Below are 22857 nucleotides of genomic sequence, written 5' to 3'. Positions count from 1 at the left end.
AAGGATGTTATTTGTTATTTTAAAAACCAAAGTTGTTAGAAGCCGCTGTGAACTTTCTAATACCTACTGGGAAATTTTACTTTCAAAAACAGAGTACCTTAAATCTTTATAGAATTCTTGTGTGAAATAGAACATTTATTTAAATCACTCAGATTAATTGAAAATAAGAAATGTGCTTTTTTTCTTGAACAAATATGACGAGGTCTTTCATGCTACTTTTTTCTTGCTTTATTTCTCTTAACTTTTTTATATGCATTTTATTTTTGGTTTTGCTCTTTATCTTGCATCTAATGTGATTATTGTGTAAAAGAGCTGTTATCTTTTACTGTATTCTAAGTTGTATCTTGACATTAATAAAAATAAATAAAATAAAAAACAGAACCTGAAACTACGGTTTTAAGATATTAATCTACTTACTTTGTTGGTTAAGTTTGATATTCATAAGTGTAAATATTCTAACAAACAAAATTAAACCCGTTTTACTGTGCTGAAAATTACCTCTCTTCTATTCAACACTAATAGAAACGCCCGTAAAACTGTTCATCTGTGTTTTATTTTCATAATCTTTGATTAACGTAAAGGTCCTGCTTGTCTATAATTTTCCTGGGTTGTGTGCAGGCTTCTCTGCATATCAGCCTCTAATCAAGCCACTGGTTATCCAGTGTTTATTGCAGATCTGGCCTTCCTTTCTCTATTTTCTTTTCTTTTTTTCTTTTTTTGCTTTTAATGAATTCCACTATTATTCAATGTATTAAAATTAAATAACACCTTATATATATATATATATATATATATATATATATATATATATATATATATATATATATATATATATATATATATATATATATATATATATATATATATATATATATATATATATTTTGATCACTGCACCTCAAGTCCCCATTATTTCCCCAGACTCACCGCCAGGGGGTGCTGCTGTATCATCTCTTGTTTTGCTGTTGTTGTTTTTTTGGACCTTTTAGTTTTTCTCAGTTGCTATTTTAGAATTGGTCATTTTTATTTTTTAAAACAACACGTTTACATCTCTGAACAATTAGCTTCCTGTTCACATGAGAGTGTAATATCCAATTGCAAATGCTTCGGCACATGTGTGCAAGTAGTAAATACAATTGCCTGTAGTTTGGACAAAAACTGAATGCATATGGCTTGATGATCAACAAACAAAACGATGAGTCTATTCTCATTTAAATGGTCAAAATCTTCTCAACTTCTCAAACACTTTTCATTGTGTAAGTCATTACACCAAAAACTATTTATTCAATTATCAACTGAATCACAGTATTATTCAACTGTTCACAGTGTTTCCTCTAATGTTTGTTCTTCTGGAGAAAGTCTTATTAGTTTTATTTGGGCTAGAATAAAAGCAGTGTTTAATAGTGTTAAAGTCATGTTAAGCTCAATATTATTCACCCCTTCAGCAATATTAGTGTTGGATTGTCTCCAGAACAAACCACTGTTATACAATGACTTGCCTAATTACCCTAACTTTACCCTAATTACCCTAGTGAAGCCTTTACATGTCACTGTAAGCTGAACACTAGTGTCTTGAAGAATATCTAGTCTAATATTATGTGCTGTCATCATGATGAAGAGAAAATAAATCAGTGATTAGAGATGAGTTATTAACACTGTTATGATTAGAAATGTGCTGAAGAAATCTGCTCTCTGTTAAATTGAAATTAGGGGAAAAAATATACAGGAGGGCGAATAATTCTGACTTCAACTGTATATGGTCGAGTTTATTGTATGTATTAAAGCGAGGTGTGCTGAAGTGTAATATTTAAGGTGTGTGTATGTATATCCACTGCTGTGTGTGTGTTTGTGCTGCTGTGTGGAGGGTCAGTGTGATCTGTGTTGGGACGGTCCCGCACACACCCGCACCCGCACCATCTGCTCTTCACACTCTGCTGAACACAACACCACAATACTCACCCTCAATATACATCACAACCAGATCAAACCATAGAGTCCTCAGAGCTGCAATCTGACACTCACTAATGGACAAATGAACATCTTCACTTGCAGCATTCTCTGCATTTCTCCAGTGATGATGATCATGAATGACACCTATGCTTTGTCTGAATTGTTAAATCTGACCCTGGACCACAAAATACGGGTAAATCGAGATATACACATCATCTGAAGGCAGAATGGACAAGCTTTACATTGATGTGTGGTTTGTTTTGATAGGACAATATTTCAATGATATATTTTAATATCATATAATATAATATAATATAATATAATATAATATAATAATTATAATTTAATATAATTAATATTATAAATATAATATAATAAAATAAAATATAATGAAGTAAAATAAAGTTTAATATAATCAAATAAAATATAATAAATATAATATAATAAATAAAATATAATAAAATAAAGGATAATATAATAAAATTAATATAATACAATATAATTAATATAATATATTAACTAAATTGAAATTAAATTAAATAAATTAAATTAAATTAAATTAATATAATAAAATATACTATAATAAATATATGTATTTAATTAAATTGTTATAATATAATATAATATAATATAATATAATATAATATAATATAATATACTATAATATAATATAATATATTAAATATAAAAAATAAAATTCAATATAATATAATTAAATTGTTATAATATAATATAATATAATATAATATAAATATAACAAATATAATTAATAGAATAAAATTAATATAATTAAATGTTATAATATAATTTAATAAATGTATTATATGATAAATATAAATAATATAATATAGAACATAATATAATATATAATACAATATAATATAATATAAAAATATAATATAATAAATATAATATAATATAATATAGAACATAATATAATATATAATAAATGTAATATAATTATTATAATATAATATAGAACATAATATAAAATATCATATAATAAATAAAATATAAATAGTATAAATAATATAATATAATATAATATAATATAATATAATATAAATATAACAAATATAATTAATAGAATAAAATTAATATAATTAAATGTTATAATATAATTTAATAAATGTATTATATGATAAATATAAATAATATAATATAGAACATAATATAATATATAATACAATATAATATAATATAAAAATATAATATAATAAATATAATATAATATAGAACATAATATAATATATAATAAATGTAATATAATTATTATAATATAATATAGAACATAATATAAAATATCATATAATAAATAAAATATAAATAGTATAAATAATATAATATAATATAATATAATATAATATAATATAATATAATATAATATAATATAATATAATATAATATAATATAATATTACTCTTAGCAATGCAACTAATCAAACATTACGTTATGATGTATTTATTGATTATAATTTACTAAATGTCTTTATAGGATATGATCTATAATTAATATTCAAATGACCTTTGACATAAAAGTACAACTCAATAATTGTGCCTCATGCAGTATATTTTTGGCTATTCCCATAAATACACCCATGGCTGGTTTTGTGGTCCAGGCTCACATATGACGGTGCATTTTCCCCCATTGTTCCTAAAGTAAACACATGGGGTTGATGTGATTGGAGGATTGTGGTAATGACAGGGCTATAAACATAATGAAGGAGCCGGGCTGATGGAGCCTGTGTGTGTGTGTGTGTGTGAGTGTGTGTGTGTGTGTGTTCTCTATTGTGGCTGAGAGAGGGAGAAAAAGGGAAGGGGGTGCAGGTCCTGAAGGATGATGTCACCTCTACTGATCAGCCAATGATAGGCGAGTGGGTGGAGCCGAGGGCGAGCGGGGGAGGGGCAGAAAGGGTGTGTTTCTCCCTCACTGCAGCATCCTTCAAGCCTTCACTTCATTGGCCGAGGAGAACAGAGAGAAACACACACACACAGAAGAACAGAGCAAGGCGTGTCCCGCACCATCCAGACCAACACACAGATTCACCTGCAGAGGTAAGAATATACACCATTTATATCAGATATCACAGGGTCTTTGTTTTGTGCTGGATGTGTAGTGGATGCAGAGTGGATGCATGTGGGTGTGGGCGTCTGTGTGTGTGTGTCACTAGGTGTCGAAGGCAGCTTGAACACACCTTGGCCTTGTGTGTATTCACAGTTGTGAAGGAGCTGGTAGACGGATCTGTTCCCTGCTGGAGGAAATAAAAGGATGTTATTAAGTGCACTGGCTTATTACTGTACGTCCAATAATTAAAGGGGGAAATAGCATTGTTTCTGCGAAATCATTTCCAGGAGGCCCACATGTGAGCATGGCAGCTTTCTATTGCGTTCTCTGGAGCGGTGTGTTAAAAATCAGAGCTGATTTGTCTCGTAATGTTCTGTAGTCTGCTGTCCGTCATGTTGATATTCTCTCATTAGTGTAGAGGAGCATCCCGTAACTGAGGTGTTATTCTGTCTGTCAGTGCTGCTCCAGCCGTCTCCGCCTCTGTGTGTGTGTGTGTGTGTGTGTGTGTGTGTGTAAGGTATACGGGCTCAGCCATTGTTTCTTTATGTGCTCTGCTTGTTATGATGCAGGCTAAAGCTATATTAAACTACTTGTGAGGCGTTCCTCCTTTTGATCCTTCATGGTTGGCTGTGATCAGTGTGTGTTTAATTTCACTGTCTACAGTTTAATATGATGAAGTTCTGAAGCACAAGCATGGGACAGAATAGACTACATGTGGTGCATATGGCAGTGTATACTAATATCTGTTTATATCTGTTTTAAAGTTACATTACAACTGATAATAATAATAATAATAATTATAATTATAATAATTATATATATTTTGCTTACAAAAAAAAGTCACATATCTCCTGCGGCCTGTGGAAATTACTCCTGCTCCTTTTTTTCAGCCTGTATATTTTTGTTTTTTTGGCATTTTTTAAATTAATATTATTATTATTAACACTGGTATATAAATGGAAATGCATGTTTAGGTGATGTGCTGTTGTCTCCTGTATATATATATACATATACAGTATGGTATATATAGTTGGTTGACGTCAGTATTATTTGCCTCCTGTTTATTTTTTCACCAATTTCTGTTTAACGGAGAGCAGATTTATTCAACACATTTCTAATCATAATAGTGTTAATAACTTATCTTTAATAACCAATGTCTTTCCTCTTCTCCATGATGATAGTAAATAATATTAGTCTAGATATTCTTCAAGACACTTCTATACAGCTTAAAGTGACATGTAAAGGCTTCACTAGGGTAATTAGGGTAACTAGGCAGGTTAGGGCAATTAGGCAAGTTATTGTATAAAAAAACTTACCTTAAAGAGGATAATAATTTTGTCCCAAAAAATGCTTTTAAAAAAAATAAAAACTAATTTTATTCTAGCCGAAATAAAACAAATAAGACTTTCTCCAGAAGAACAAATATTATCAGACACACTGTGAAAATTTTCTTGCTCTGTTAATCATCATGTGGGAATTATTTAAAAAAGAAAAAAAAGGGAGCCAAATAATTCTGACTTCAACTGTATATATATATATAGACAGATATTTACATAATATACAGATACAGATATTTAATCTAATTTAATAGAATTAGAATTTAGTTTAATTTAATTTTAAAAAATTCCGTGATAAATGTTGCGATATGAATACAGTTTCACAAGATGGTTTGAATATCTCTGTTTGACGCTATTTGTTTTTTGGGGGAGTCTAACAGTATTTGCGTACAGAAATTGAATAATCACAAAAAAAATGCAAATGCAAAAAAAAAAAAACTTTTCTTGCTTTGCTTTGTCTCATTACTAGTCCAAATATCAAAATAATTCTTAGATCAAGTAAAAATATTGTTTAATTTATACCGTCAGAAGAAATAAGTCAAAATTTAGAGTTTTTTTGCTCGTTTTAAGGAAATTATCTGCCTGTGGGCTTGGTGAATTAAACTTATTCTCCCTTTTAAAATGTAGATATTTGAACTAAAAATGGTTTTCTTTTTTTTTCTTTTTTTTCATATAAATTCTATATAAATACGGTGATTAAATACAATTTTGTTGCTCATGGTCAACTAATTCCGACTGGACATTGCTTATCTTTGTGATGGGACTGTGAAAATTGTTCCTGCTCATTTCATCAGTTGGATGCACATACATACATATATATAGTATTTGGCAAGTATAGCCTATATTTAATATATATACAATTTACAGTTGAAGTCAGAATTATTTGCCCCCCTTTGATTTTTGTTTTCTTTTATAAATATTTTCCAAATGATGTTTAACAGAGCAAGGAAATGTTCACAGTATGTCTAATAATATTTGTTTTTCTGTAGAAAGTCTTATTTGTTTTTTTATTTCGGCTAGAATAAAAGCAGTTCTAAATTTTTTAAACAAGAAATTTCAAAATTCAAAAGGGGTCAGATTTATTAACGCCTTTAAGCTATATATTTTTCTCGCTAGTCTACAGAACAAACCATCATCATACAATAACTTGCCTAATTACAATAACTTGCCTAGTTACCCTAATTACCCTAGTGAAGCTTTTACATGTCACTTTAAGCTGTATAGAAGTGTCTTGAAGAATATCTAGTCTAATATTATGTGCTGTCATCATAATGAAGAGAAAATAAATCAGTTATTAGAGATGAGTTATTAACACTGTTATGATCAGAAATGTGTTGTAAAAATCTGCTCTTCATTAAACAGAAATTGGGGGAAAAAATAAACAGGAGGGCGAATAATTCTGACTCCAACTGTGTGTGTGTATATATATATATATTATTTTAAATGAATAGTCTACATTTAATATATAAATAATATATATGGTCTGAATTTAAACAAATTACGTTGAACATTACCCAATTTCATTTGTTTGTTTGTTTTATATTGTTACCCATATAAATTGTTTGCAACCTCTTAACTTAAAAAATAGCAAACCAGTGAATCATTTTATCAGTGCAAAGCTAAAAGAATGGATCAATATAATGAGTGAAACAGCTTCATGCCAACATTTACACAGTCTATAATCAGAAGAAAGCAGGAGTTCCTGTGTGTCTCCCAGTGTGGGAAGAGTTTAGTGTCATGTGACGATGTCTTTTCATCTAACACAATAACTTAAACTTTTCATCCTTTTTCTTGTTCATTATTATTATTATAATTATTATTATTATTATTATTATTATTATTATTATTATTATTATTATTATTATTATTATGTACTTATTTTTAAAGTATTAACCTGCACGTTCATTTCCCTCATAATCTAGTATTTTGTTCATAACCACATGTATATGTGCTGGGTTTACAGTAAATGTGTTTGCATTACTTTGTCATGAACCCGAAGAAAACCTGACCTTAAAGAAATAAATAAAAGTAAAAGGTCGGCGTTATTCTTGAGAACAGGACTGTCCTTCCCAAATGCCTATAAGAGCGCAACTCACTTACAGTAACTTTAGAGATTAAGAGCTCCGTAAATCAGCGATTATCGGACGCCATTATTGTGGATATGTAAGATTACCTGCTGTGTTTAGTTTCACTTGTTCGCCCTCATATAGGCTGTAATCCGACACAGAAACAGCCTATAGTGTGTGTGTGTGTGTGTGTCGATGTCCTGTCCCTCAGTGCGCGAAAATCAGAATGAACTTGAGGAGTTTTGCATGAGCTGAGGAGGGAAGAGTGAACTGTAAACTGTAAACTGGTGAGTTAGCTCTGTGTGTGTGTGTGTGTGTGTGTGTGTGTGTGTGTGTGTGTGTGTGTGTGTGTGTGTGTGTGTGTGTGTGTGTGTGTGTGTGTGTGTGTGTGTGAGGAGAGGAGAGGATAATTATGCAAACAATTTCCCCCGAACCGGCTGATTGTGTGATCGTGCTCCTCCCGGTGCTGCTTAATAAAACATCATCTATTTTAACCGCTCAGGGCAAATTTCCGACACGATCTTCTCATTTGAAGATAATACTGCATTATTGGCCACGGTCATGTTTATGTCATCACTTATTAACCTTACAGTGTAAGCTCTTCAGCCCGACTCACACACACATACACACGCGCACACACACACGCGCACACAGCTGTTTATTTCCTCAGGCCATTATAAGGATATACACCAGCAGTATCAGTCAATAGTGTGGCATCAGTACGATTTTTTAATGGTTTATATAATAAGCTAATGCATTCTGCTCACAAAGGGTGCATTTATGTAATAAAAATACAGTTTTCTGTGTGGAGTTTGCATGTTGGTGTTGGCGTGGGTTTCCTCCAGGTGCGGTTTCCCCCACAGTCCAAACACATGCGCTATAGGGGAATTGGGTAAACTAAATTAGCCGTAGTGTATGAGTGTGTGTGTGGGTGTTTCCCAGTACTGGGTTGCAGCTGGAAGGGCATCTGCCCAGTAAAACATATGCCGGAATAGTTGGCGTTTCACTCAGCTGTGGCAACCTCTGCAATAGAGACTAACCCGAAGGAAAAATGAATATTAAATTGTGCAATGCTAATGCAACACTAAATAACAGTTTTCAATAGATGTAGTTTATTATGTATTGGGGCTTAAAGCTGGATTTTACAGTAAGCAGGATTAGTCTGTAGTCATGATTAGACAATCCTTCAAATATTGTAGTATCATGATGAGCTCAAGAAGATACCTTTATTATTATTATTATTATTTTGTTGTTGTTGTCGGTTTGGGAAACTGGTTCAATAGCATTCAAAAGTGCCATTATAAATGTATTCACTTATATTGATTCATCACAATAGATTGCTCAAGAGTGAAAGCAAATACATTTACAATGTCAAAAGAAAAGAAAAAAGATTTTGAACTTTCTTTTTTAACAAAGAGTTTCCACAACACTATAAAACTAGACAAATGACTCAGCACTGATAATTACTTAATATATTATAATAGGCTATTTTCCCAGTGATGGGTTGCGGCTGGAAGGGCATCCGCTGCAGAAAACAAATGCTGGATAAGTTGGCGGTTCATTCTGCTGTGGTGACCCCAGATTAAAAAAGGGACTAAGCTGAAAAAAATGAATGAATGAATTAATAATAATATATTTAATATATAATAATATCTAATAATTACAAATCGTCATCGTATAATTGATTAACTAAATTGGCCGCAGTGTATGAGTGTGTTTGAATGAGTGTGTGTGGATGTTTCCCAGTGATGGGTTGCAGCTGGAAGGGCATCCGCTGCATGAAACAGATGCTGGATAAGTTGGTGGGTTATTCCACTGTGGCACCCCCTGATCAATAAGAGACTAAGCTGAAGGAAAATGAATGAATGAATGAAATATATTGACTGAGAAATGAATAAAAATATTCCATATGAAAATAGACTACTCAATAATGCTGAGCACTGTAGGAATGCTATGTTGGTCCTAAATAGAGTTTATTGATGATTTACTGGAGGTATAGCAAACGTCTATGTAGTAAAATCCTTAGAAGTATTGCTTAATAACTTATACACATACACACACACACACACACACACACACTTTGCTGTTCATGAAAGCATTGGCAGGTGTGGTATCACAGTGTGGTTTGGTGACCTGTCAGTAGAGTGTAAATCTAAGTTGATGCATCTCTTAAAGACATGGAAAATTGTTGGGCATGATGAGTATTTTATCCTCCAGTTTTATAGGAGTATTGTGTCTTTAATCAGGTTGAAAGTATTCTGAATGATCCAACTCATTTGTTGTTTCCACATTATGATCCGCTTCCCTATGGTAGGAGATATATAGTCCCTCAGTGTAGGATGAACCGATATAAGAAATCGTAGCAGTTTCAGTGGGTTTACTTAACAAGAGTTTATCTTAATTAGCATTATAACTATTGTAATTACTGCATTCTGTTTTGTTTTTATTGTTGGTTTTTATTAAATGTCTGCAGCAATATGGTGTTGCTCATAACAAAGTTCCTGTCAAGGACAATAAAGTTTAACCAGTACTACTTTGCCTTTAAAACCTCTAAGATAAAAGCGTTGACTGACACGACTCTTCAACAATCACATCTGAGTTTTACAGTATTAAAGTGATCTGAACAACAGCAATGATTAGCTGTGATCGTCTGCCTGTGGACTACAGCTGTGTGTGTGTGTGTGTGTGTGTGTATTACTGCTGTTTTTACAGTCTGTGATGTACAGAGTGTTTGTGTTGGGTTCAGTGCAGTGCTGACTGCAGATCTACCCTAGTGAGGGACCTTAGACTCTCGCATTCTCCAGAGAGTGTGGAGGAGGACGCTGATATTTCCAGTTTCGCAATGAAAGTTCTCTATAGTTCACAGCGTTTCATGACATATTTCATCTGTGCGGCGTCTGCTTGCAACATTTCTCTTTCCATATTCCCATTCTTTGGGGTTGTGTGTGTCAGAATGGGGGCTTTGTTTCGCTCCTCGACTCATTTTTCCACTGAGTTTATTAACTTCAGTCAGAGTCTGTTTCCTAGCAGTTCATGCGTCAGTCCTCAGAACTGTTTATTTCTAGACGTGCTTTCAGAGCTGGAGCAAGAAATGCAACTGACTCAGTGAGAACTGAAATATTATAATCAATAAAAAGTGTAGATCAGAACGAAAGAACAGCCTAGAGTTATAACACCACACTTCAGTCACTGCTGTTCATCATCTGCAGCTGCTGGTCATTTCCTTCATTATCCCTCTGTGTGTGTGTGTGTGTGTGTGTGTGTGTGTGTGTGTGTGTGTGTGTGTGAGAGAGAGAGAGAGAGAGAGAGAGAGAGAGAGAGAGAGAGCGAGAGAGGGAGGGACAGGGAGAGAAACAGATTCACTTAACTCAGCATCCTGAATGGGGCTCTTATGAATGAATAAATTTAGGAAATGCTTTTGCTTCCAGGAAATGCCTTCGGAGCTTTCGAGAAGGCTAGTGTAGCAGCTCTGACATCATTAAATAGTCATGCATGCATGTTATTTTAATGAGTTATTAAGACATCTCGTCAATTGAGAGACAGTGCTTCCCCACCATTGATGAGTTGTTACGGCAATCTGTAATATAGGTGTATTACAGTAAGGAAAGTGTTTTACAGTAAGGAAGTGTATTACAGTAAGCTAGGGGTAATACAGTAAGGAAAGTGTATTACAGTAAGTGAAAAGCGAAGGGTAATATGGTAAGGAAGTATATTAAGGTAAGCGAAGGGTAATATGGCAAGGAAGTATATTACGGTAAGCGAAGGGTAATACGGTAAGGAAGAGTACTACGGTAAGCGAAGGGTAATACGGTAAGGAAGAGTACTACATTAAGCGAAGAGGAATACGGTAAAGTATATTACGGTAAGCGAAGGGTAATACTGTAGGGAAGTGCATTGTGGTAAGTGAAGGATAATACGGTAAGGAAGAGTATTACGGTAAGCGAAGGGTAATACGGTAAGGAAGAGTATTACGGTAAGCGAAGGGTAATACGGTAAGGAAGAGTATTACGGTAAGCGAAGGGTAATACGGTAAAAAAGAGTACTACATTAAGCGAAGAGGAATACAGTAAAGTATATTACGGTAAGCGAAGGGTAATACGGTAGGGAAGTGCATTATGGTAAGCGAAGGATAATACGGTAAGGAAGAGTATTACGGTAAGCGAAGGGTAATACGGTAAGGAAGAGTATTACGGTAAGCGAAGGGTAATACGGTAAGGAAGAGTACTACATTAAGCGAAGAGGAATACAGTAAAGTATATTACGGTAAGCGAAGGGTAATACGGTAGGGAAGTGCATTATGGTAAGCGAAGGATAATACGGTAAGGAAGAGTATTACGGTAAGCGAAGGGTAATACGGTAAGGAAGAGTATTACGGTAAGCGAAGGGTAATACGGTAAGGAAGAGTACTACATTAAGCGAAGAGGAATACAGTAAAGTATATTACGGTAAGCGAAGGGTAATACGGTAGGGAAGTGCATTATGGTAAGCGAAGGATAATACGGTAAGGAAGAGTATTACGGTAAACGAAGGGTAATACGGTAAGAAAGAGTACTACATTAAGCGAAGGGTAATACGGTAAAGTATATTACGGTAAGCGAAGGGTAATATGGTAGGGAAGTGCATTATGGTAAGCGAAGGATAATACGGTAAGGAAGAGTATTACGGTAAGCGAAGGGTAATACGGTAAGGAAGAGTACTACATTAAGTGAAGGGTAATACGGTAAAGTATATTACGGTAAGCGAAGGGTAATATGGTAGGGAAGTGGATTATGGTTAGCAAAGGATATTACGGTAAGTAAGTGCATTACGGTAAGCAAAGGGTAATACAGTAAGGAAGTGCACTATGGTAGACGAAGGGTAATACGGTAAGAAAGTATAATACGGTAAGCGAAGGGTAATACGGTAAGGAAAGTGTTTTATGGCAAGCGAAGGGTAATACGGTAAGGAAGTGCATTACGGTAAGGGAAGGGTAATATTGTAAGAAAGTGCACTATGGTAGGCGAAGGGAATAACGGTAAGAAAGTGCATTACAGTAAGTGAAGGGTAATACGGTAAGGAAGTGTTTTACAGTAAGCAAAGGGTATTACGGTAAGGAAGTGTATTACGGTAAGCGAAGGGCAGTACAGTAAGCTATGTGTATTATGGTAAGGGAAGTGTGTTATGATAAGAAAAATCTATTAAGGTAAGAAAGTGTATTAAGTTCAGAAAAGTGTATTACGGTAAGGGAAGCCTAGTGTGCGTCCTAGATGAGTTACAGGACTCGTGAGTCTCCTAGAAGAAAGTGTACATCGCAAGTAAAAATAAAGAGGTGTACAATACTGGTGTGACAATTAATTATTTATTTTTTTAATTAATTATTTCTTTCCGAGTCGTGATGCTGAGGTGGACAATTTGTTATCGGTTCAGTAAAAGGTCATAACTGGTTATATGCTGATGTCAGTGATCTCATATGTGCCATGTTGCGGTAGCTTACTACGGTGAGGGAGGCGAGCGTGAGTAATTAAAACACTAACTACTTTAAAAGCTGACGAATGTGGGTGTCAATAGCCCAGTGGTTAGTGTGATGGTGTAAAGCACAGAGCTGTTCAGAGTCTGATTCCTGCCTGTCCCTCCAATAATAACAAAAATAATAAAAAAGCACGATTCACTGCTAGTACAATCGCCTCACAACAAGAAGGTCACTGGCTCAAGTCCCGGCTGGGTCAGTTGGTGTTTCTGTGTGGAGTTTGCATGTTTTCCCTGTGTTGGCGTGGGTTTCCTACGGGTGCTCCGGTTTCCCCCACAGTCCAAACACATGTGCTATAGGGGAACTGATCAACTAAATTGACTGCAGTGTATGAGTGTGTGTGTGTGTGTGTGTGTGTGTGTGTGTGTGTGTGAGAATGAGTGTGTATGGTTATTTCCCAGCACTGGGTTGCAGCCATGTAAAACATATGCTGGTAAAGTTGCCGGTTCATTTCGCTGTGGCGACATCTAATGAATAAAGGGACAAAGCATTGCTCTCTCGCATCTTTCTTTAAGCATAACAGATGGTAGTGCACGACTCAAAACAGCCTATGACATGCTCATGTTGTTGTTGTTGTTGTTTTATAGTTAATTATTGATTGCATTTAAAAGGATAGTGGTGTTATTACTTATTCATATTTATGCTGTTTATCATTTTGTGCCTACTTCAACTCTTGAAGATGCACTGTATTCTTGATGACATGCATCTGGATTGAAGTGAACACGTTGATGGAGTTTTTTATTAAAAGCAGACGCTCTGTTATTTCTTTTAATCTATAATATGGTCATATATATATTCATAGCAGAGTAAAAGGTGAAAATCATCAAAAGTGCTGTCCGTGTTTTTTTTAAAGCTTAAAATACTCAATAATTGAGTGCATTACATTATTTAAGAGTATTCGAGGTTTAGTTGTTATCTGCCAGATTGCACTGCTGTCTAGCACAGTCATTTCCAGCTCAGAGTCGTACACCGCCTGACCGTAAGCGTTCGCCTTTAATAGAGGCGTGTTTCTCATAAGGTCGCGCTTGAATGGGAAATGCTCTCTGCTTTTGTTCAGGGGTTGAAAATATTGAGTTTTTCTTGCATGGCTCTTTTGGGAATATGGGCTTCATTAATTCTGCGCTCTGTGATGGTGAAAACATCCTGCTTTGGCTTCCAGATTGTGCTGGATTCCTTCATCTAACAGCCTAATTAAATAAAGCACCAGGATCCTCTCATCACTGCATTACTTAGAGTTGTTTAGGGCCATATTTTGTAATAATTTTCAGTGAGTAGTTAGATTTATACACCTTACCACATGATATCTCGTTGATGAATCGTGGGAATGAATCAAATCTCCACTCAAATAATAAAATCACATTTTATTAACAAAATTAATCCAATGAAAAGGATGAAATAAACAGATACAAGAACAAAACAAAATCCTTGACCTCATTTTCCATTAATGAGCCTCACAGAAATCTGTTAAGCACACTGCTGGTCTGTGAGATCAGCCTTTTATACAGCATTCATGCTCATAATGCTTGACTACAACTATATTACTGTTAAACAGCAGTGCTGATTAAACCATATCAATGATATAACTCTGCTAAAGCAGTGTTTCCCAACCATGTTCCTGAAGGCACACCACATTTCAACCTCTCCCTAATCAAACACATCCTTCATCAGAACATCATCACACTCCAAAACCTGAAGATAATGCTTCAGATAAGGCAGAGCTCGGTTGTAACGAGTGCTTATTTGAGTTACTGTTCTCTTTCTATCAGCTGGAACCAGTCTGGCCATTCTCCTCTGGCCTCATCAACAAGGCATTTGTGCCCACAGAACTGCCGCTCACTGGATATCTCCTCTTTGTCAGAGCATTCTCTGTAAACCCTAGAGATGGTTGTGTGTGAAAATCCCAGTAGATCAGCAGTTTCTGAAATACTCAGAGCAGCCCGTCTGGCAGCAACAACCATGCCACGTTCAAAGTCTCTTAAATCCCCTTTCTTCCCCATTCTGATGCTCACTTTTAATTCGTTTTGTATTTTGAAACAGTGAAGCAGTCACTTATTGGTGTGCTTTTGATTTATTTATATGTACATTGTACATATCTCACTGTGATTAACATCCAGCACATCACTGTATTTGTGTGTTAAGCGTTTTCTCTCAGCTATTGATCATACGATATTAATGTTCATAATTAAAGATTCCACTACACATAAACCAGAACCTGATGAGTGTTTCTGGATCTGAATGGAGATTAGCATGTGTGATCATACAGAATCACTTGAAATCTAAAGCTGATTTTATCTTGTGTGTGTGTGTGTGTGTGTGTGTGTGTGTGTGTGTGTGTGTGTGTGTGTGTGTGTGTGTGATAGAGAGATATTCAGGAAACAGATATCAGAGTCCTGTAATGTAAAGTGACAGTCTGAGATGGTTTGTAATGTAATAATCCTCCTGCTCCGCAGATCCCTTTATCTGTGTTCTCTAATGTCCAAATCAATCGTTTTAACCTTTTCTCTCTTATCTGTGTTATTTGTAATCATGTTTTTTCTCATGCACTCTTATCAGTCTTGAGTGTTTTTTTTAAATGATGCCAAGTAAAATTTATGTGAAAAATATCTGTGTGTGTGTGCATGCTTTCATAGGTTCTGTGCTTTATTTTTGATCCCCTCTTTAGTTTTAGTTACACCTGACACACTTCATCACTTGCTGTCTTCAGTCCCTGAACATCTTTTAAGTGACGTGAAAAGGAATGTTAAAATTGCAGTGGTAAACGCTTCACTGACCCAACTTTTTTTTAAATGTGTTGCAAATACCAAAACTGGATTTACATGTTAATTTAAATAAAAACAAAATAAAAATCATGAGGAACACATTCAATTTGGGTTTTCCATACTGTCCGATCTTTTTCTTGAGGCTGTACTTATATTTCATATGTCTTTTATTCTTGTTTATGTAAAGCACTTTCAATTTCCATTGTGTATGAAACGGGCCATATACAGTAAATAACCTTGCCTTTCCTTCCCCTATGTGGTGCAGGATTGATCCAGACGCGAGCCTGTCCCCCAGACGTCCTTCAGTCTGTGTGTGTGTCTGGAGTCGGGGCTGTTTTCATGTTTGCTCCAGAATGCCTCCAGTGCAGAGTCAGCCTGCAGGCAGAAGAGGACAGAAGCGCACTCATCTTCATCTGCTGCTCCTCTTCCTCAGCGCGGCACAAACCCATGCATACATTCAGATCCCACACGACTGTGAGTGAAACACCACGCACACTCATTCCACATGCCTCCGACTAAACGTGTGGTTTCTGTTGCTGAACGCCGTCTCATGCACTAAACACAGCTTTGCAAGTCATCTCCACAAACAAATCATCATTCATCAGTTACTAAATACTAACATGAACAGCTGAAGTCAAAATTATTAGCCCTTATTTTGCAAATGCTGTTTCTCATATTGAGGAATTGTTCTCAGTGTTTCCTCTAATGTTTGTTCTTCTGGAGAAAGTCTGATTAGTTTTATTTGAGCTAGAATAAAAGCAGTGTTTAATAGTGTTAAAGTCATGTTAAGCTCAATATTATTTGCCCCTTCAGCAATATTAGTGTTGGATTGTCTCCAGAACAAATTATTATTATACAATGACTTGCCTAATTACCCTAACTTTACCCTAATTACCCTAGTGAAGCCTTTACTCCTGTGTTTAAACTGTTGATGTCGACGGTACACTTTTCTATTGTTATCCAGTGTAAACACACTAGACGGACGTGCATAAGGAGTTTATAAGTAGTTAAGAATGGATTAATGATGATGAGCCCCTCTAAGTAAAGTCATGATATAATCATACACAAACATATCATGAGTTCATGATTAAATTAAGCATAAAATAATGCTGTTATTAAAACTTTAAGTTTAGTGGCGAATTTGTACGAGTTCAGTCGTACGAAATTGTACGATTTTAAAAAGAAGGCGTGGCACCTAACCCCACCCCTAAACCCAACCATCATTGGGGGATGAGCAAATCGTACTAAATTGTACGAATTAGATTATACGAATTGGCCACTAAATCAAAAGTTACGAGTTGCCGTGAGATTGTTAAACTCGTGTTAAAGTAAGTTCATGATTAGCATATGCTTCAACTCATCATTGGTCCATAATAATGTTTAGTTAACACGTTAACACATCATTATTCATGTACTGTTATTGTAAAGTGTAACCTAAGACCTTTTAATAGCACAAAAAGAAACCCCCGTTTGTGATATCAAGCATCAGAACGGACTGAGCTAGATATAACTGGCAGCGAATGACAGCACAGGTTTTGACTTGCCGTGGATCAATAATGTGGATTGAATGCTGTATCAGATCTCTGTCTAACCCTGCTTTCCTTCTGTCTCTTTAATCTGCTTTCTCCTGCTGCTCTGCCAGACACATATAACAAGCGTAAGTACATCAGTGTCTCTGTTAATATCTTGACTACCAGAAGTTCACATCAGTCCTTTCTAGAGGACGATTGTAAACCTGAATATCTCCTATGAACTGCATGCTACAGAATTAACTCTTTCATTCTCTGAGGAGGACATTTAGGACTTTTAAATGCTAATAAATGTATAGGGATGGCGCAAAGAGCTTAGAATGACAAAGAGTCGACACTCAATTGAACGTTCCATTGCAACAGCAGCGCCCAGCAGCAGCCCCGGATTCTGCCATTTCGGAGTGAAAGCGATCAGCTGTCCATTGAATCTCATTGCTGTCGCGATGGCAAGCAGCTGCTTTGTTTTTTATTTATTTATTTTAAAAGCGCATTAAAGCTGAGATACAACCTGAAAGACGACAATAAAACACTTACCATCATAATCCTCAGCACTTTAATAGTTTATTTTACAGACTTATAATATGCTGTTGTTCTATTGGAGTTTTCATTTCTAAAATGGCCTCTGCGCCATCTAGTGGCTGTTACCCAATTTACACTAGAGTGTCGCCTCTTGGTGATTCTATGCTCTTTGGATGGGGTCATTTGTCCACTAGGACAATTTTGTGGAAAGAAGAAAAATGTGTGGCTAATAATATCCATTTAATCAAATGCTGTTGTTTATTTTGAAGAACATTTTAATATTTTTTTACTTAATGTAACACGATTAAAGCATATAAAAAGAAATGTCCCCCCTTAGTGGACACCTGTGGTTATTACAAACATTTTTTAAAAGGCAATCACCAAGACTGACTTCCAGCTTCTAGAAAAGAAATCAATTAAGTTCCTTTAATTCAAATCATTCCAACTCAAGTTGTACTAAATGCAAGATATCTCTGTTTCAACGAAGGGGAATTGCTTTTTTGAAATATCATCAGAAATAAGGGCTAAAATAGCCCAGAAAGAGCAAAATTTCAAAGATGCTCACAGTACACTAATAATAATGCAATAGTGTCAGTCATAATTCCAAAGTTGACTTTAGTATTTTCTTTGTAATTTCAATAATTTTAAGTATTTCAGGCCTGTGGCCAGCCTATTAAGTGTTTTTTTTTTAAAGTGGACCTTTTTGCAGTTATTTCAGGTTCAAATATTGCATTTTAGTGACATAATTAAATAAAATACTTCTTACAATTTTGTCAAAATGCTTATCATAGTATTTTGTGTTTACAAAAATGTATATTTATTTAAAAATGTAAGTTATTACAGTTTTATATATAATGTAATGAGATTAGAATATTAGAAACATGAAAAATTGAATTCTAATTTATTATCATCCATTTTAAAACAAACAAACAAACAACAACAAACAATTGGGAATCTGTTAAGGCTTGTTTTAAATGAAAAACTAGTCTCTAGGCAAATACCAAACTGTCCAGCTCATTTCCTCAGTCTGAATTTCTTTTATTGGTTATTCTTCTTAAAGCCTTCATTCTGTTGGTTATTTTCAAAATTTATGATGGAATACTGTCAAAAATGGGACAATTGAGCTCATATAAGGGCCAAATTTGTCAGAAGAGGGGTGGCTCCAGAACTTCCCCTGGCTACGGGCTGAGTCCACAATATTTTTTGCCTCTAACAAATGTTTCTAGTATGCTCATTGCCTTTAAAGCAAGTGGAGAAATTAAAAATAAAAGCAATTGGAAATTATTTATTTGCAACAGACTTATTCTGAAAGCATAGCCCTTTATACATATATAATACTATTAAAAACACTGTCCGTTGGAGGAGGGTGGGGGTATCGGTTGGTCAGTTAGTCAACAATGGCCTCTGGTGGATTTACACAAGAGCAGGCATGAATAGCACTCGCGAAAACAAAAACTGCAAACAAAAAAATTTATTTTAGAATGCATTTGGCGCACTCCAGAAATGTATGTAAGGGTTTGTAATCAGAATGAGCCCGAGTTGTTTATTTACTTGGTAACCAGGAGGTTAAAGTAATAAATACTGTGCAAAAGTTTTATGTACACCTATGAATAACAGTGGGACATCAGTATAAGACAAAATAAGGTTTGTGTGATATTTCTGTCTGTTCCCCCAGTAAAACAGGCTCCAGAGTTCACGACTCAGCCCGTGTCTCACACCGCTTTCTCCCTGGATGATGTTAATCTGGCCTGTGAAGCCAGCGGAGACCCATCGCCCAGGTCAGTCTTTAGCAGAGCTGCTTATTATCATTATTATTTAGATCATTACACTGCCGACAGCACAGAGCTTCAGCAAGTCTCAGGTATCAAAAAGACACCAATGGCCAAACTTCACCTGGAATCAATACTGGTAATGCATTGCATGTATTAAAGTTCTCTTTTCCTTCATAATATCTCTGACATGCATGACAGCAGTGATGACTGGCTAGATAACTGGCTAAACGTATGTGATGTGAAAGAAAACCTCTCTGCACGTTCTAGTATATTCTCTCGCTACGTCTGAACAAGGGTGCCCAAACTCTATCCAGGAGGGCCGGTGTCCTGCATAGTTTAGTTCCAACACCAATCAGACAAAGCAGAACCAGCTAATCAAGCTCTTTCTAGGTATACTTGAAACTTCCAGACAGGTGTGTTGAAGGAAGTTGGAGCTTAAATATGCAGTTTGAGTTTGGACACCCCTGATTTAGAGCCTGTGCGCCGGACTGCAGACAGTCCAGCTGATTAGGTAAATCAAGGGACAAACAGAAACATGTCAACAGTCTTGTGTCAAGCATTTGTACAGACTAACCTCCCATCGAGAATTAGTATAGTGTTAGTAGATTGTCAAGTCAGGTTACGTAGAACAAACTGACATGCTGAGTTACTTGTCATATAAGATGTCACCAAACCTTTCCCTCATCTTTAAAATGGACGTTATATTTTTCTCACACTGACAGTTTTCGCTGGGTCAAAGATGGAAAGCAGTTTGGGGAGGTTCTGTCGGAGTCTGGAACTCTGACACCGCATCCAACAATGGACCTGCACTTCTATCAGGGCACATATCGCTGCTATGCTGCAAACGAGCTGGGAACCGCCGTCTCTAACCTGGTGCATCTGACCACAGAGCGTGAGTTTGTCCTCAAACACTGCGTCTCATTTACTGTGTTAGGAATAATATTGTGCTCTTAATAACTGTTACAGTTTTCACACAATTTGCTTTACCGTGCATTTAATGCAACATTATTCACAGGAAATGTGGATGACCTGCACGGTCAGGTTTAAGTTTCAAGAGTTCCAGTCTATACATACGGTTTTTCTTAATGACCATACATTTCCATCCAAAACCAACAATTCAGATAGACCAGAAAGAGTTAATTGACTGCATTTAAATATTTCATTGTGTATCTTTAAATTTGTCAGGAAAACTAAAGCATAAAAGTTGTGAATGTATGTGTTTTGACATTACTTTGATCCTTACCTTTTTAATTCCTCGACACAGTTCTTCAAACAGATAGCCATTTCAATTCTTCTGCTTTCCACCCCCTTCTTTAACAATGGATTTACCAGCAGTTGCTCTGATAATTGTCTTGACAAATGAACTAATATGAAAGACTGAGCCTGTCATCACCCTGGAGCTGAAGCCCACAAGAGGTCTGACCTGAGTCTTCTACACGGTTCGACACTGTGGGCGTTTCATGGAGTCTTAGGGCTTGGTTTGGAACCACACTTACACTCCAGCCACCAAGAGTGAGTTGCTGATGTTGTTTGCAAATTTATTTGGAAAAAAGTGTTTGTACTAGGAAAATTATCTATTTCATCCATCCTCTGCTGGTTCCTACATTTCAGCTAGTTCCTCCAGCCCTGAATTTCTTTTATCTACAATAGTTCACCCATCCCCTGAATCTCCTGCATCTCCTCTGGTTTCTCCAGATCTGAATATCATTCATCTTCTCCGAATCCTCGAGACCTTTAACTCCTGCATCTCCCCTGTTTCCTTCAGATGTGAATCTCCTACATTTTATCTGGTTTCTCCAGCCCTAACATCCTGCATCTCCTCTGGTTGCTCCAGACCTGAATCTTCTGCATCTCCTTTGGTTTAGACCTCAATATCCTGCATCTTCCCTGGTTGTTCCAGCTCTGAATCTCCTTCATCTCATCTAGTTCCTATAGACCTGAATCTCTTGCATCTCCTCTGGTTCATCCAGCCTTGAATCTCCTGCATCTCATCTGGTTTTTCTAGACCTGAATCTCCTTCATCACATCCAGTTCCTCTAGACCCAAGTCTCCTGTATCTCTTCCGATTCCCCTAGACCTGAATCTCCTGCATCTACTCTGGTTGTTCCAGCTCTGAATCTCCTTCATCTCATCTGGTTCCTCTTGACCGGAATCTCCTGCATCTCCTCTGGTTTCTCCAGACCTGAATCTCCTGTATCTTATCTGGATCCTCCAGACCCAAATCTCCTGCATCTCATCTGGTTCCCCCAGACCTGAATCTTCTTCATGTCCTCTGGTTCCTCTAGGCCTGAATCTCCTGCCTCTCCTCTGGTTTCTCTAGACCTGAATGTCCTGCAACTCATTTGGTTCCTCTAGACCGGAATCTCCTGCATATCCTCTAGTTCCCTTTGCCCTGAATCTCCTGTATATTATCTGGTTCCTCCAGCCCTGAATCTCCTCTGGTTCATCTAGACCTCAATATCCTGCATCTACTCTGTTTTTTTCCAGCTCTGAATATCCTTCATCTTCTCTGGTTTCTACAGCCCTGAATCTCCTGCATCTCATCTGGTTCCTCTAATGCTAAATCTCCTGCATCTCATCTTGTTCCTCCAGACCTGAATCTTCTTTATGTCCCCTGGTTCCTCTCTACCAGAATCGCTTGCATCTCCTTTGGTCCCTCCAGTTCTGAATCTACTGCATCTCTTCTGGTTTCTCTAGCTCTAAGTCTCCTGCATCTCCTCTGGCTCCTCTAGCCCTGAATCTCCTGCATCTTCTCTGGTTCCACTATACCTGAATCTCTTGCATCTCCTCTGGTTCTTCCAGCCCTGAATCTCCTGCACCTCTTCTGGTTCCTCTAGACCTGAATCCCCTGCATCTCCCCTGGTTCCCCTAGACATGTATCTCCTGCATCTCTTCTGGTCCTCTAACCCTGAATCTGCTGCATCTCTTCTGGTTCCTCTAGACCCGAATCCCCTGCATCTCCCCTGGTTCCCCTAGACATGTATCTCCTGCATCTCTTCTGGTCCTCTAACCCTGAATCTGCTGCATCTCTTCTGGTTCCTCTAGACCCGAATCCCCTGCATCTCCCCTGGTTCCCCTAGACATGTATCTCCTGCATCTCTTCTGGTCCTCTAACCCTGAATCTGCTGCATCTCTTCTGGTTCCTCTAGACCAGAGTCTTCTGCAAAATAAACATTGGTCTCTGTAGTTTGATTAGTGACAGATTCCTGTACTTAATTTTTTGCTGACGTTGTGACATGACCTGCTGCACTAATCTAAACACTAATACATGAGTGAATAGTGAAAGGACTGTATGTATTCCATTGAAACAAAGGGCTGTACATGTGTTCTGTTTAGATGTGCTTCTCCATTTAAA

The 22857-nt window shown here is 36.2% G+C and overlaps 1 protein-coding gene across 5 annotated transcripts in view; it reads left to right on the top strand.

Annotated features, from left to right (window-relative positions):
- Window positions 1–3905: 3905 nt before the first annotated feature.
- The window catches only part of l1camb (L1 cell adhesion molecule, paralog b), a 46807-nt gene continuing 27855 nt past the window's right edge, over window positions 3906–22857 (top strand). For 2 of the 5 annotated variants that reach the window (XR_015522596.1, XM_087305086.1), the window contains exons 1-4: window positions 3907–4004; window positions 15948–16156; window positions 19406–19508; window positions 20225–20394. Coding sequence is in view for 2 of the 5 variants with exons in the window: in XM_087305086.1 (XP_087161212.1) it covers window positions 16036–16156; window positions 19406–19508; window positions 20225–20394 (394 nt within the window). In the remaining 3 variants the exon portion in view is untranslated. 5 annotated transcript variants of the gene reach the window in all.

The sequence above is a fragment of the Danio rerio genome, chromosome 23 (assembly GCF_052040795.2).
Source record: "Danio rerio strain M-AB ecotype USA chromosome 23, GRCz13ab, whole genome shotgun sequence".
In the NCBI taxonomy this organism is placed as follows: Eukaryota; Metazoa; Chordata; class Actinopteri; order Cypriniformes; family Danionidae; genus Danio; species Danio rerio.
The sequence above is the reverse complement of the archived record's forward strand: the minus strand, read 5'-3'. Positions and strand labels throughout refer to the sequence as shown.